The 15,620-nt window shown below is 42.0% G+C and overlaps 1 protein-coding gene across 2 annotated transcripts in view; it reads right to left on the minus strand.

Annotated features, from left to right (window-relative positions):
• Nucleotides 1-4,654: 4,654 nt before the first annotated feature.
• SPNS3 (SPNS lysolipid transporter 3, sphingosine-1-phosphate (putative)) overlaps nt 4,655-15,620 on the minus strand; it is a 40,654-nt gene continuing 29,688 nt past the window's right edge. The window contains exons 11-13 of one of the 2 annotated variants that reach the window (XM_075440425.1): nt 9,261-9,359; nt 6,347-6,515; nt 4,655-5,881 (exon numbers count right to left, since the gene is read on the minus strand). In XM_075440425.1, coding sequence (XP_075296540.1) covers nt 6,348-6,515; nt 9,261-9,359 — 267 coding nt within the window. In that variant the 3' untranslated portion in view covers nt 4,655-5,881; nt 6,347. Of the gene's footprint in view, nt 5,882-6,340; nt 6,516-9,260; nt 9,360-15,620 lie in introns of both variants that reach the window. The other variant, XM_009937197.2, reaches the window with a different exon arrangement.

The raw sequence follows: 15,620 nt of genomic DNA on the forward strand, positions 1-15,620 counted from the left end.
TACTCGCAGACCTGCATTTCTTTAAGTGATGTTTTCATTCAGCAGAATAGAGGGATTCCTGAAAAAAATGCCTACAACCAAGGTTTCAAAACTTAGGTGCCTAAGATTAGGCTCCTAAATCCATAACTGAGTCTTTAAGTAGATGGCTTCATTTTTTTGACGGGTGAACACACAGCTGCTCAGGCCGCCTTCGTTAGGAACGGAGGGGTGCAAGGCTCTTTGGAAAAAATGAATGAAGAAAGAAAAGAGTCAGGCCACTTACTAGGGTACATTATGGTGGAATTAAATAGCTAGCTTGAAGTCAGTACTTGCAAAAATTTCCTTCACCTTTTTTATATCATTTTCAAGCCTACTGCCCAACACATTAAATACTGGAAAGAAAATTATATCTGTATACGTGAATACATGAATTTCTTTCAATTCCATTTAAAAGCATTTTTCATAATATAGAATAATATTAACTATAGGAAAAAAGGCACCACAGTATATTAGCAGATGAAATCAGATCTTATTACCACAATATGAGCCAAGTTCTGTCCAGGTCAGGTTTGTTCGCTGTATAGAATCCTGATGGTACAGAGACAGTGTACATTTCTTGAGCCCTGCTCCAGCTTCACCAGCAGGGTTAGCCCTACTGGGATTCAATCACATTCCAAATCTGTATACATTGAACAGTGCATTTACAAAGGACCTTTCTACAGTGGGATTTGACAGCACTTACATGAATCTCTCAAAATTACAGCCATTTTATTACTGCAGAATATGTAGTCAATTTACATACTAATAGCAAAACTGTTACGCAAACATTAAATTACACAAAGCGAGATCAATGCCGTTTTGGTCAGCTACACAGCATTAGGATCAAGAGTCTTTTCATATCAACCTTTGTTTCCCTTATAAACAAAACGCTTTCTAAGAACCTTTCCAAGCCTTTATTGGATTACAGTGAAGATAATTATAGGACTGAGATGAACCCAGTGACTCTCTGCAATGGAATAGGGCCAGTTCCAGCTACTTGAGCGGCAGCACAGCTTGGCAGGGATCCACAGGCATTGTTCTTTCGTTGCTTTTTTCTGCCTCTCCCGAGGGAGGAGGTGACTTCTCCCCAGGTCCCAGGGGAAGGCGTGTGCAAGTCATTCCCCTCACAGCGGGGACAGCAACTAGCAGCATTGCAGGCAGGGTAGGAGAGCCCAGGACTCAAAGGACACCTGAAGAGCGAACAATGTTTGCAAAATAGCCAAGGATTTCTGAAGAAAACTTTTGTCATAAAGGTTTTGGGATAATGACAGATTTTAAAATTAGTTGTTTCAGGATTTATTTCAACAGACATTGCATCTGCATTTTAATGTGAGGAGGGGGAGGTAAAAAAGCAGAGATGGTGGATCTACTGCTGAGAAAAAACTAATGTCAGCGACAGCATTGATTTGGCTGATCTGGCCTCTGTACTCACATTATGTTATGGTCAGGTGGACAGTGTCTGCTTCTTTTAGCTCACTTTCCAAACAGGAATCAGTAAATTATTCTACAGATTCTAAACTAAGAGGACATCTATACCTAATGGTAAAGGGACTAGGTGAATCTCTAGTCACTAGGCAATGGATGGAGTAGAAGGGAAGACAAGCACAGGAGAGATGAGCAAGACAGAATTCTGCAACAGAATAGTAGAGGGAAACTGCCAAGTCTTCACTGATGGAGTACTGACACAGGCCAGCAATGGAGGTGATAAAGTCTTCTTCAGTGGACGTTAGGAACGAGTTACTAACACAGCCCTCAGGGCTGGTGCTGTCGGAACTGATCCAGTCTCAGCACAGGTCCCTCAGAATGACAGCAGCAACCCTGAACCTTGTTTTTGAAGCTAAATGATGCTTTTGACACCCGTGGCTATGTCAGTAGCATTATAAAGGATCACAGCTGTTCTGCAAAATATTTTGCAAAAGACAATTCAGTCACACAAGTGATTAGGGCAAAGAGGAATAAAACACAAATCTTCTTAGGAGGGAGCAGCCTAGACAGACTATATAAATCTGCAGCCAGGAAAGCTGTGGTCTGCCATCTGCGCACCTGCAGCCACAGTACAGAAAGATTTCTTAGGTGCTGTGAAACCCCTTTCAGGAGCAGTGCCCAGGGCTACTTGTCTGGGAAGGAGAAGGGGAGGGAAAGAAAAAGTTACATGAAACGTCTTTGACAAAATTCTGCTGACAGCAGTCTCACACAACATCACTGGTGGAAGGAGTCACTCTGGAGAAGCATTTACACACCATGGTACTGTTGTATCGTAGACACGTCCTGGCCACTCGAGGACTTCACAGGCATTTAGCAGAAGCTAGAAATAATTACGACTCTGAAGACAATTTTTATGCTAAGAAGAGTTCTACAACCTCTTTAAAAAAATACCCACATAAACACTAAAGGTCAGTACCAATCACCTGTCCCTGCTTTGGGGAATGAAGGAAGGGGAGGAAAAGATCAAAATCATTACCTGAATGGACTTACAAAATCTCACCTTTTGGAGCTGTTCCAAAGTGCCTCTTACACACTGTTTGGGTTGGGAAGAGCAAAGAAGAAATGTTAAAGGTAGGAGGAGAATATATGAACAGCTGCAGAAAATACAAGTTTTGTCAACTTGTTTGATTGTCATTCATTTGATGCAAGAGACACCGATTCCAAGCAGTCTGAATGCTGTGGAACGAACTCCCTCGGTAACCAGCAGCTTCCAGCAGCAGCTCTCTCCAATCCAGATAGAGCGGGAAATTTAATAATGTCTTTAAGCCCCGCCTTTTTTCTTACGTCTTCCCAGTTGGAACCATACCACAACTGGTATTTGAACTGATGCCTAAAGAGAACTTCTGTTCCTTTCCTGGCCCTGTGACAGGACTCCACGGCTTTCTCTGACAGAGGTTTTTGATGGCATGCAGAAAGGGTAGTGTCTTAAAGAGCTACGGCGCACAATGGCCCCCGCCAGCACTAAGAACCTGTTGTGTTAACCCCTGAGTGCAGAATTTAGTGCCACCTGCTCAGAAGCAAATTCAAGATGTACAAAACATTTTAAGAAATTCTGCTCCTTTTACATATCCTAGTGAGGAAGCTTTACCTTTATTTAAGACACAGAGCCAAACAGATGATGGAAACAGTTTCCCTGCTTTGGAGGCAGAGCCTCCCAGGGCCGTTTCACACAGGCACTGCACCTTTGCCTGGCCTCCGAGTCAGCAGTTCTCAGCAAGACAGAGGACAACACAGCTCCAGGGAAGCCCAGGCACAGCTCAGAGCATCTAACCTCTTGGCTTGGGTGTTAGTCTTGCTAAAATGCAGAAAAAAAATTTAACAAAAATAAAAGTCCTCTCCCCTTACACTGCAAAGGAAAGAGAGCAGCATCTGAAAAGATGGAGTTGAGCTAGTCAGCACGATCCTGCTAATTTCTAGGCGCTGACTCTCACAAAGCAGATAAGAGTAGGAGTAGGAATGAGTTTGTCATGGACTTCATGTACCGTCTACAGAACAGCATTTGGCATGTCTTGCTCATATGTCAAATGCGTGCCTCCGCAGTATTCCAGATACAGTTTCTGATTTTTTTTAAGAAGAATTTAATGCTGACTTAACAAAAGTGATAAACAGATCATCTGTTTGCAGGGCAAATCATGAACATAGCAGCAGAGAAGTACTGTCAAGCTGCTTAAATCCTACCATAGCTGAATAATGGGAAAAATAATTCTCAAGATCTTGGCCTGTCTGCCTGAGTTTCAAGGAGTCAGCTGGGGTGTTGGGGGCATCTGGTTTGCAGATGTCAATGGGTTTAGCAGTTGCAAGCCCTCTCTCTAGAATCTGGCAGCAGAGGTGGCATCTTGTGATTCTATTACTGATCCTGAGAGCTCTGTAAACCAAGCTCAACACCTTTCATAGTATCAGGTTACCTTGCAAAATCAATTCTTTCCCAAACCCAAATCCTTACCTAGTACCAATATCCCCAGACAATTCCAGGATTAGGTTGTACAAAATACACGTCTATATCTTGTGTACAAGAGACTTGAAGCACAACGCAAATCTTTATGGAGATAAGGTTATATGCAGCCTCTGAGAAATTCTGACAAAACACTAAGCACTTTTGTCACCAGCAAATATAGAATTAAACAAAATCAAAATAATTTTATGGCCTCAAATACCAATGCACTCTTGTCACAGAACACTTCTGTCAGTTTCTGGGCATAAAGGGATGTGACAGTAAATGGTATCTAGTGAAGGTACTGCTGTACAATGTACTGCAGGGGTGAATTTCACCTCACCACACAGTTTAACTTCTTGACAAAGCAGCTGTTTGCCAGAGCCGTCTGGCTATCGTCAAACAGCACAGGTGGTGCAGTAACAGCGTACCAGATGAGTCTCAGGCTCATGCAAGTTCAGCCTCAAGTGTGCAGTGAGTTGAGAAGGCCTTAAAGAATGTTTTTAGACCTCCCAAATTCATCCTACAACGAGGCACTGGTGCGAAGCGAATCATTCTCCCTCTAGCTGGAAGACAAATGCTACGAATTTCATCAAGTCTGCTGAATATAAGCAAGAGGCTTCAATGCAAACATTGCTACCAGGTAGCTTAAAAAGTATCCTGAAAATGTGAAGACAAGCACTTAGGACCTCTACAAGCTGATGTGTCCATACCCAATAGTAAAAAATCCCTTGTTGGACATAGGTTCTCTGGCACCACATGAATTTCCAACAGGTCGGTGCTATAATGGCTTTGGCTAGTTTTTACAACCAGAAGAAGTTGCTCAGTCTTTCAGAATACCCACTTTTATTTTAAAGACAATTCTTACACTCTTACTGAGTATCACAAAAAAGGTTTCTCCATTATTTCCCATAATGGCATAAGCTCTGGCCAAATTTCACTACCTGGGTTTAAGTCAGGTTTCAGAACAGATTTTTTAAAAATGAGAGAGAGAGGCAGAAACAAAAACCTGCAACTGCTGAATTATACTATTTATAATGACATTAGATATTCACAGTCATTACAGGAATATTGTGATTTATGATCCTTGTAATTTACTGGGAGACTCAGGCAGGATTCAGAATACTTCACAACCCACTTGCTAGTATCTTCCTCCAGCTTTGGCTTTAAGGTGCTGTTGGGAACAACCACACCTCAAACAATGGAAGTTGGCCACGCGAATCATGTCCTGCTTGGCACCTGGCGTGGTGTTATGACAACATATACCACATCCAAAGTCTTACGCACTTTAGAGACAGGAGTTCAAATGGATAGTTATATTTAAGTGGTTTTACAGCTACTACTGTTCGCTCATCAGAGGAGATACCCAAGGCCTGAGGAGCCTCAGTGGATTATAAAGAGGCCGTTAACATATTACATATAAGATGATCACAACCCTCCGCTCTTGAATCTGACACTGACTTTGGCAGCTTCTGCTTCTCTTCATCATTTCAGATGACTGAAAACAATTTTTGTGCTATCTATATTTTCCAAATTCTACAGGCAAATCTTATCCTGCTGAGAATTTGTAGGTCTACCTTCCTAACCTCTGTGAGACATTCTGCCTTAAATGCTACTGCCCTGTTTAGGTTAGCAGTCGTGCCTGGGACAGCTCCACACGCTACCTTCTGGAGCTCTCCAGCTCCGCACAGTACTCATGCCTGTTTTGCAGATGGGGGCGGGTTGCCATATGCCAATGCAGTAGCAATTTTTGACTCACAGTCAAAAGTATCCAAAAAAGTCAGTACGCAGGATTTTCTGCCATATGGAGGAATTGTTATCTGGCCTTTTCTCTAGCTGTATCTCATTAAGCAAAAAGGAAAGAAAAAGAGGAAGACATTCTTTTCTTCTTTGCAGATCTTGCCCCAGAGTTCATCTTCATTTGAAAGACAGCATTCATTCTGGTGCCTAGAAAACCAAGTCAGAGCAGAAGGAAGTTGTAAGAATCTGGGTTATTAAGGACAGTGCTCTGTCCAATTCAACAGATTTTCTTCAAGTCTTTTACACTTTGAATATGACTTCTTTCAGGGAAGAGGGAGAAGCATTACAGAGAACTAGGACTGGTTCTACTTGGCTGAGAAAGAGCAGAGTGGAAAAAGAACTGCACCTTCCATGAAGTCTGTAACGGTGCATTACCTACAGTAAAGCTGTTTCATTACCTCCACAGACTGCAGCATTTTTTGCCCAGTATGAGAGTTTTGTTTAATCTGAGACATCGCTGGGATTTTGCCTTTATGTTTTTTATAAAAACTAATGTGGTATTGACATAATGCAGACATTAGTGTTTTAACTTTACAGAGCCAGTATCATTGCTGGTGTACAAATGGAAAGCCATCAGATACAGGTTTAAAAGTTACAAAGACATACAGAAACCTCAAACCCGCTCTGCTTCCTTACGATCTTCCTCAATGTAGAAAGATGTCAGGAGGAAAAAACCTCCTCCAAAGACGCCAACAAAAGCACACAGGATGAAGCTGTACTGCATGCTCCAGAAACTCCACTGCAATGAGTGAGCGTTCTTGGCCTGGATAGCATGGGCGATCTAGGGAGTGAACAAGGCTGTCATTAATCCAGGATAACATCATCATCCTCTCTTGGTTTAAGCAGACTGTTACAGTGTACAGTGGTCCTCAAAAAGATTAAAACTAGTCAGATGAGGACGAAAAGCCTGCTAGTTTGTCAGACCCAATACACCTGTACTTCACTGCTGTCCAGCTTCCACTTGTTCAAGGAATCTCATGTTCCTTTACCCTACAGTGCCTCCAGTCACAAGAGTAGGAAACACTGCGACCGATGTTTATAATGTTCAGTAAACATTATCTCATGTCACCATTTTCTAGCCCATCTCCAGATAGCTAGCACTGGACAGACATTTGGCAATGACCTTTACCATTTCTTGATGTTATTTGATAACTTTATTCATCCCTAAACAGCATCAAATAGCTAAAAACAGGGGATTAGCATCAACACAGGCACAAGTAGCAACACTTGGAACGGAAGAGCTGGAAATTAATGAGAGATAGGAGTGGAGTCTGCTCTTGAGCCAAAAGGCATTTGAGGAGTCATGGAGTGACATTATGAGGAAGTGGGAAGAAGAAGATAAGAGGCAGCTGCTTTGTGCACTAGCTGTAGGATGAGGTTGCAAAAGCTGCAAGTGATACAGATGAATTTTATTTTTGTAGAAAGAAAAGCCAATTTCAAGAAACTCAGTAAGATTCAATATTTAACCCAGGAACTTCAAATCTCTTCTTAGCATAAACAAAAAGATGAATGTTGAATGCAGCCATTTTTATACCCACATTTGTTCTTGGTGGTTAGAATACGTTACATGACTTGAAATACACATGTATGAGACTCTTCACCCTTTGCTGGGTTCAGTATGATTATTTATGACAGTTTAGGCAGATAAGAGCAAGATCAACTCTAAATGGGCACCTAGAGACTACAGCAAGCATAACGGCCAAAATACAAACCTAATGCGTTTGATTTTAAAATGCTTAGTAAGAACATCTGTGGAGTGCAGAAGGAAGAAAAACAGACTCTGAAAAAGACTATTACTTGACTCTCCAGCCAGTTTGTAAGCTAAAGGGTCAGCTGAAGCAGGTTAGTGAACAACACCAAGACATGAATGCAGAAGATATGTGGTGTTCAGTCAACAGCGACATGGGCAGCATTAGTGTATCGGTTCACAGAAACATTCCAGAACACAATGCTGCGCTCAGTGCACAGGACCCCACTTGGACATACAGCTGTTTTATTCCTGGATGTATTGTCTTTGTTCTTTGCAAAGCTGCAAGGTCACCTAAGGGTAACCTCACCTGGATAAGCTTTTTTGTCTTCACACTTTTCAGTTAGCTGTTATTTAAGGCAATTGCATGCAAGGTACTGTGTAAGAAGTATTCTGCACACCGTTACTGGCAGGATGCAGCCACACATTCAGCAGGAAGCCTCGCTTCTGCTTGTGCCTCAAAGGTGGCAAAGTACAGCAGTAAGAGATACAAACATTTTCATCTTTTAGGCAGAAAGCATAAATCAATAGAACAGTCAAAGAAGGGAGAATGTACGAGACATATTTCAGCCTTCAAGATACCTCCCATTTTTGCATATCCTTTCAGCCATTTTTCATGATGCGGGGATGCCGGTTTTTGTGTTTCCCCATGCATACAGCCAAATCAGTGTGAGGGCAACAGTTTCATCATGCACACCGATGAGCGAAGTGATCTCTTCATTTGCCAAAAACCGAGCGCCAGCCAGAGGAATCTCTCAGTGCGAGAGGACTGTCCTCTGCCAGACAGATTACACAGTCGAGACTCCAGTTTTGACCCAGTGGAGGACAAGGGGGATCTCCTGTCTGGCTGGACCCGCAGGCACAGCTTGCTCGGGCATTTCTGTCCTAACACTAACACTGTTCATGTGTGACAAGGGAAGAACAGATACTCCTGAGGTGAACTTCTTAAAATAAACTTCCATATAAACAAAACTTTGAAGCAACAACAACAACAACAACTCACTTGCTCTCTCATGTCCAGTAAAGCAGAAAATTCAAAGTTAGCTACAGTGGGCACAATTACTGTGTCTTCAATCAAAAATAATGAAGGAGGGAAACAACACTGACAGATATCATCCACTGGAACTAAACCAAATCAACTGCAAGGAGACAACAGTGCTAGGCTGCTTTGTCCAGAAGCACCTAAGATCAAGTAAATGGAGGAAGGGCAAAGAAATTGGGTCTCAAGAAATATGGGAATCCAAGGTTAAGGTAATTTGAGACCAGAGCTTTGAATGCCAAGTAGTATCAAAAGGCAACCACTGCAGTCACTCTTGTTCTGATTTTCAAGAGAGCATTGATTAACTGCAAGGTTTCAAACCTTCAGATTTGAACTAAGAGTTTTAGGTTTCAAGATATAAAATAGTATTTGATTAATTACCATGAAGATCCTCACAAACTTAGCAGAAAGTGCTTAAATCCGAGTACACTACCCATGTCACTGTCATTGCAAAAATGTATGCCTTCAAAAATGTATGAGTTTGCCGATTTAAAATCACAATAAATTTCCACGCACTGCATGGAACTACTCACACCTATTATATTCTACGTACCTGCAGTGTCACAAGACCAGAAGTTGTGTGCATGTAAAAATGTTTAGAAAATGTCTTTCTGTATTCTAGTATCAAGGCCGCCAATTTGAGTAATTTCTAGTTTTGGACCAGGAAGTGCCTACACTTCTGTGCGTCTCTGTCTTTCAGTTTCTAACAGTTTTACCCAAAGGAAAGAGAATTCACTTACAGTCCCAATGAGATATGGGCTGCCTGCATCTCCCAGCAAATGGCTGACCAAAATCTGCAGGGCAATAGCTGTAGACTGCCGTCTCGGTGTCACAACATACTGAAACAAAACACAACCCACGGGAGAATGAATATTAACAGAGTGAATCTCATGAATGGCCAACTACTTACATAACATCCTAGAGAGATGAATATACTAATTTTTATATATTTCATATTCAAACACTGTTTACAAGTTTGGAGACAGTGATGTTATTCTAAGCAAAAGACTACACTGGATGTTTTGCTTTGGAAAAAAAGATTGAAGAAAGCAACACACAACAGGGAATGACGGTAAAGTTGGAAAGACATGACTCCCCTACCTCCATTCTTAGACTCACCACAGCTTGTACAGACTCACCTGGCCATGCAATGAACAGAAAACTCCAGCCAGTAACGCTTGCAGTCATACGGATTTACTAATAAGGAGAATCAGCACGGGCAGCCTCCGAGAAAAATTCCTCATGATGTTGTGTCAGTAGGTGTGGTCTAGGCTGCTGGGGGAAACTGGGGTACCTGGAGCCTGAAGTGGCTGCCATAGCTGTAAAGGATGTCAGCTGAGACCTTGCAGACCATGTGCAGACAGAGGGAGGAGACCCAACCTGTCAGACCAGAAGGCAGCCAATGGTGGCTGGATGACAGCTTTAATGGCAGAAGTTTGCTGCTTGTAACTGGATAGCAGCTGAGATACAGCTACTCTAGTAACAATACCTCAAAATGATTATGCTTTTGAGTGCACACAGTTTAAATAACAAGTTGAACAAGATGATGCGGTGCACATCCAGCACACAGCAAAGCATTACATAGATTAGAACTATTTTTTTAAATGAAATACAGTCATTTTTGCGGTAATAAGGGCTTTATGTCTGTGCTACTGAAGATCAACTGTGCCTGAAGAAGTACAGTATGATTCTATATAATTTGTGTCTTTCTCTTTCAATAATACATTTACGCAAAAAAGTATTCACAGTCAGAATGAGATAGAAGCAATTTTAAGCCGTCATACTTCTGTTTTCCAAACACTTGCTTCTATCAGAGACAAAATGCTTAATATTCTCCCAGTCTTCTATTCCCTGCCTTGATTTTTTTGGAAACTGATCTGAACATCACTTAGGGTGTCTCAAATACCAATTAGTAAGGTGACTGGTGTTTTACCAAGAGACAAACTCAAGGTATATAACCTATATTGTAGCTCTATAGCCACCTCCCAGGAAACACTAACAAGCATAGCAAGTTGGGTTTAGGAAAAAAAAAAAAGATCCTGCTCTCACATTTAACTTAGAGTTTTATTATCTTTTTTTTTTTGTTTAATGAGGTCTCAGAATATTAGGTTAAGAAATATTTACCTACCACTGAGACGTAGCTATATCACAACAGCAATATCAATGCCACATCTCTAGGGTGGGTGGAACTGCATTAATGGACATTAAAACAGGCGGATAAGGAAGCAACACTGTCCAAGACACCCAGGTTAACTATTCTTGTGAGCATAAGAGCAAAAACTACTTCCGTGGCACATGCAGTCAGGACCTATACATACCAGTAAGTTAAGCATTTTAACTATACTGATACTACAATCCACAGCACAGATGCAGAAACAGGAAGGACAATAAGCTATGTTAATGTAATGGTTTGCATGCAGGGGCGGATTGACAGAGGATTCTGTAGCACTGCATTCCTTTCCCTCTCGCAGCCCCCTCATCTGCAGGAGCCGCACGACATACATTCTTGGTGTGACAACTGGAGCACATATAGAACTAAAACACCTAAAAACCGTTATTTTGATAAGAACCCATTCACAGAATAATGCACAATTTACATCTTCTAGTTTAAGTATCATGCCAAGCTTTTTTCCATTGCTATGGTTTTCATGCTGTGTCTGTCTCATAAAACCATTTCTACCATTTTCTCTCATGTTTGACAAGACATATGTGCTGCAGAGTCTTTCCCTAAAACACAGCTCTTCTGGGGGTGGGGGCAATCTGAATAATTTTTCTCAGCAAGGTCACTTACTTTCACAAGGTCTGCATGAACTTGGGTCTTCCTGAGGTGTCTAACTCTTCATCAAACTTGGTTGAAACCCATGGTTTCAAAACTTCAAGAGAAAGCAGACACAGACTGTAGTAAGTTTTGTTTCCCATTTAGATCTAACAGAGCATTTGAACTAAAGTGAGAAACAAAATAGACAGATTTCCCCCAACACAATTAGCAAAAATTATAGCCAACTTGGCTATGTGTCCTTTTGTCTCTGCCTAGTAAACCCTTCGTGTAGTGAGGGTTTTCTAAGAGGTAACATGCCTTACACTCTGCTGCAATGCCAGAAACACAGCAATGAGCAGCAACGTCCTTTTTTCTACAGCCAGATTTCCTCTGTTTGGAGAGCAAGTTTCTCCAGAGCTTGTGTAACTCACTGCATTCAGCGGGAGCCTTTTGGTCCTGCTCTCTCCATATTGCAACCAGTTTCAGTAAAGAAACAGTCCACACTGGCAGTGCCCTCTCTGCCAGAAATGGCCACAAACTTGGATATACGAATCACTCAACACCTTAAAACAGCATCTTTGCACCCAGCAAGAGTACTCTAAACAATGCAGTTTTATTAGAAGTCACAAGCTCCTTCTTTACTTTGTACACATACAGCTAGCACGTATCCCTTTCCATTCCTAGTCTCCTCAAAGTAGGTATTTCTAACCATAGATTGGACATTTATTTTTCATCAGGAATATTTAGATAGAGTGCTTCAACAGTAATAAAAACTAAAACAGGGATGGGTGGGAGTTATCTTCAGAGTTACAGAAAACAGCTTTAATATCAGGTTGCCATCACACTGCGTCCAGTCCCCTGTTAGTGTAACAGTAGAGCCATGTAAGACTGGCTGACTGGAAGCTGAAATCCTTGTCATCCCGGGGATGGAGAACAGCCCAACAGCTCCTCCTCGCTGTGGTCATGGCACACTGTGGCCTAGACTGAGGGCGTGCAGTCGACCCAGGTTTTGTTTTCTTTCCTCTCAGAACCTGCCTGGAGTGCCAGCTGAGCATCCTCACTTTGGGAACAGGCTCTTGTGCAGGAAGAGAGATACAGAAACTACAGTCGAAAACTCTGAGCTTGGGAAGTAGATCTTGCTATGACAGACTGTACTAGACTGGAGACTGTCAGTTCTTGTCTCTCCAAGGATATCATCTCATCTGTCTTAGACTCAGATTTCTGTTCTTCTATTGATAATGACCGCCTGTGTTTGAGAAATACAAATTAAATATTGTTATGCACTTCATTTATTGTGAGCATTGCAGGCATGAGAAAAGCTAAACGCACTTTCACACTCTCGGTGCCCTGCACCTCTTCCTTACCATATTTATTTAATATCTCATATCTGTAACTATAAGAGACACATGGAACAAAGCTGTAACAAGAAAAATGGAAGAGAAGAATAGGACGTTTCCTATAGTTACCAGGCTCATACAAACTCTGCCTGTGCTATTACTCAGGTTCTTCTGCACAATGCAAATCATATGCAAGAGCTCAAGGTACTGTAGGATTCCCTACGAAAAGAAGAAACCAAACACTTCCCCACACAGGGACGCTGAAATAGCCATCACATCCTGCCTGTCCACGGGGACTGCCCTGCTACCCACGCCACGTCAGCAACACAGACGACATCCCACACACTGCCATCTCCTAGGAGATCCCAGTCCAGATGCCTTGACAGATAAGCGAGGTGCCCCAGACAGATACAGTTTGCAAACCCTGTCGTGCTGTCTCTGGAGGTTTTAGAGATCCTCCTGCAGACTATGTGACAGCGCTGTCAGCTAAAAAAGCAGATGGAACAGACATGCTGGGAAACGCTCATATACCTCCCAGGGCACTTCCAGACAAAGACAGGGACATGTTGGTAGCCTTCCCAAACCCCATATTAGCTTCCAGTTCCAGCATCTCCTACGTTATTATTACCTGCCAGAAACCTAAAAGAGTCCCATTCCCTCACAGATGGCAAACATATTTCATAAGGGACACTGCATGCACAGCCTCCCAGCAAGCCAGCATATTGTAAGCAAGGCAGCTACAGCACTTCTCCACTTGCATGTTATGACTGCAGTTGTACAGTAGATACCTTCATGTTTACAGCTGAGAAAGAGGCACAAAGGTTGCTACATGCAATGCATCTTGATGTGTTAGCCACAAAGGAAGAAAGTCCTTATCATTCAGTCAGCATCTTCCTTTGTCTTCAGCTCCACAGGTTGCAAGATGAATTAATTCCTAGCTACATTGTCTGGCTAGTCGTGCCATGTGGGAAGAAAGAAAAGTCATTTTCACGGCAAAATAAGAACACGCATTAGCAAATCCAGCCACATTATCAGAAATCCTACCAGTTCACACGGGAAACAATGCAAAAAGAGAAATTGCTGTCGTTATCTATGGCACCCCTCAGTCAATGTAATAGCAGTAATACACTGAACCATGGGTTTTCAGCAGCGTGAAACAAAACTCCCAACGAAGATTGCAACTGAATTAGCAGACATCCACAAATTCAGTGGAATTCCATCATTTTTCTGATAAAACAATTAGTAACATTTAGAATTCTACAGATCCAACCCGAAGCACATGCATGGTAATAGGCCGAATGTCTGCTCTCAGGGGCAACACACCACTATGGAGCTCTGCTCCGCCAAACCTTTCACCTTCCCACTTCTTGCTAATTGATGCAATATTGCTTGTATCTAAAACCAAAAGTTTCTAAAATAAATACAAATGAGGGGTGTCAGTCACTCGGAGGCAAGAACTTCCTCCTCTTCTGGATTTATATGGATCCAGGATACGGCAACGACGCTCCCAGCAGACTCCCTGCAGGCTGCAGTGTGATGCAGCATTCCCTAAGCAAGCTGAGACCTGGTGACTGAGCTGAACGAAAGCACAGCTCCTTGCAGACTTCGCAGTTTGGGTTCCACAAGGAACCGAAGGAAAGAGCTGACAGTAGTCACCTGCCTTACTTCCTCCATCTTATATCCACAATGTCTAACTCAGTGATGTCACCTTCCTCTTTAACAATGACAGAAGAGAGAATTAAAATGCACATGTAGGAGTTCAAAGAAGAGTAAATTCAGAAACTTTAAAAAAAAACTTCAGTGGTGCCTCAACTGATGTAAAAAGAAATCTAATTGTAATAGTACTTGGTTCTGTTGAAAAAAAAAAAAAAAAGTGATTTCAAAATGATCTGAAAGAGAAGCTAATAAAAAATTTAATTTTGAACCAGCAATAGTTTTTCTGTACCTGTTTGCTCCTTCAAGGCTACAGCTCTTGTCTCAGAGAATAATTGTTTCTGACCATTCTTTGAGAGTCAAGGAAGAAACAAAACTCTCTTGCTGCTGGCTGAGGTTTTACGCACGCAACCAATTCACTAATGCTGCCTGCAACTTTTATTTTTTTAATTAAAACTTCAGAGTGCAGAAAACAGACATGTAGAGAGCAGCACCATGAAAGAGTAACTTGAGATCATAGCACAATAGTCAATATCAGCAGTGCTTTGTTGAAGAATCATGAAATGGAAGTTGTTTCATTCCTTCCTCTCAATCACAAAGTAAAGAAAGATCCTTCAGGCTATGAAGTGTGAGGATAAACAGGCTCATGTCAACAAGGCAAGGTCAAGTCAGTGGAAGGAGAGTTCTGTAGTGCTTCACAGCTACTCCCTTTTGTCACTAGACAGCGCGCAGCATTTGGCTATACACTTTCACATCCTTTTACACGGAAGACTGCAATCGAGATACTTATACCTCTGCTCAGCTTTTCTGCCACTTGTTTTCAGTTAGCTGTTAGGAAAACCAAGCAAATTCTCTATCTGAGCAACTAAGACCACAGTGACAGCAACCTCAGATGTAAATTTTCAATTCCTGTGGTAGCGAGCAATGATGACAGCCTTGTAGGCATGTGTTCCATGTGAGCCACAGGCTGCAAGTTCTCTTTACTCTCCTGAACTCTCGTGACTCGTTATCATGCATCACTGCATGTTTTGCTACATATTATACATTCACTGTGGCTCTTATGTGAAAGATTTATTACGACAGTGGAGTTTGCAGTAGCAATCTGCAAATAGACTTCAGCTCCCTTAGAATGAAAAACTATTACAGATGCTTACGTGACTTTTGCTTAGGCTCTCTGCAGCTACTGGTTTTCCATCACTATTCTGAGGGTAGGAAATAATCAGAGATTTCTGGTCTGCTTTGCCCTTATCTTCGTGTCTTCTCTCACTTGTCCTGATGGCTTTACTCAGTTTCCCTGCTTTGCCTTCTATCAGTACCAATTGCATCAGCATTTTGCCTGTGCCACGCTTGTC

This window comes from Opisthocomus hoazin, chromosome 20 (assembly GCF_030867145.1).
Source record: "Opisthocomus hoazin isolate bOpiHoa1 chromosome 20, bOpiHoa1.hap1, whole genome shotgun sequence".
NCBI lineage: Eukaryota > Metazoa > Chordata > Aves > Opisthocomiformes > Opisthocomidae > Opisthocomus > Opisthocomus hoazin.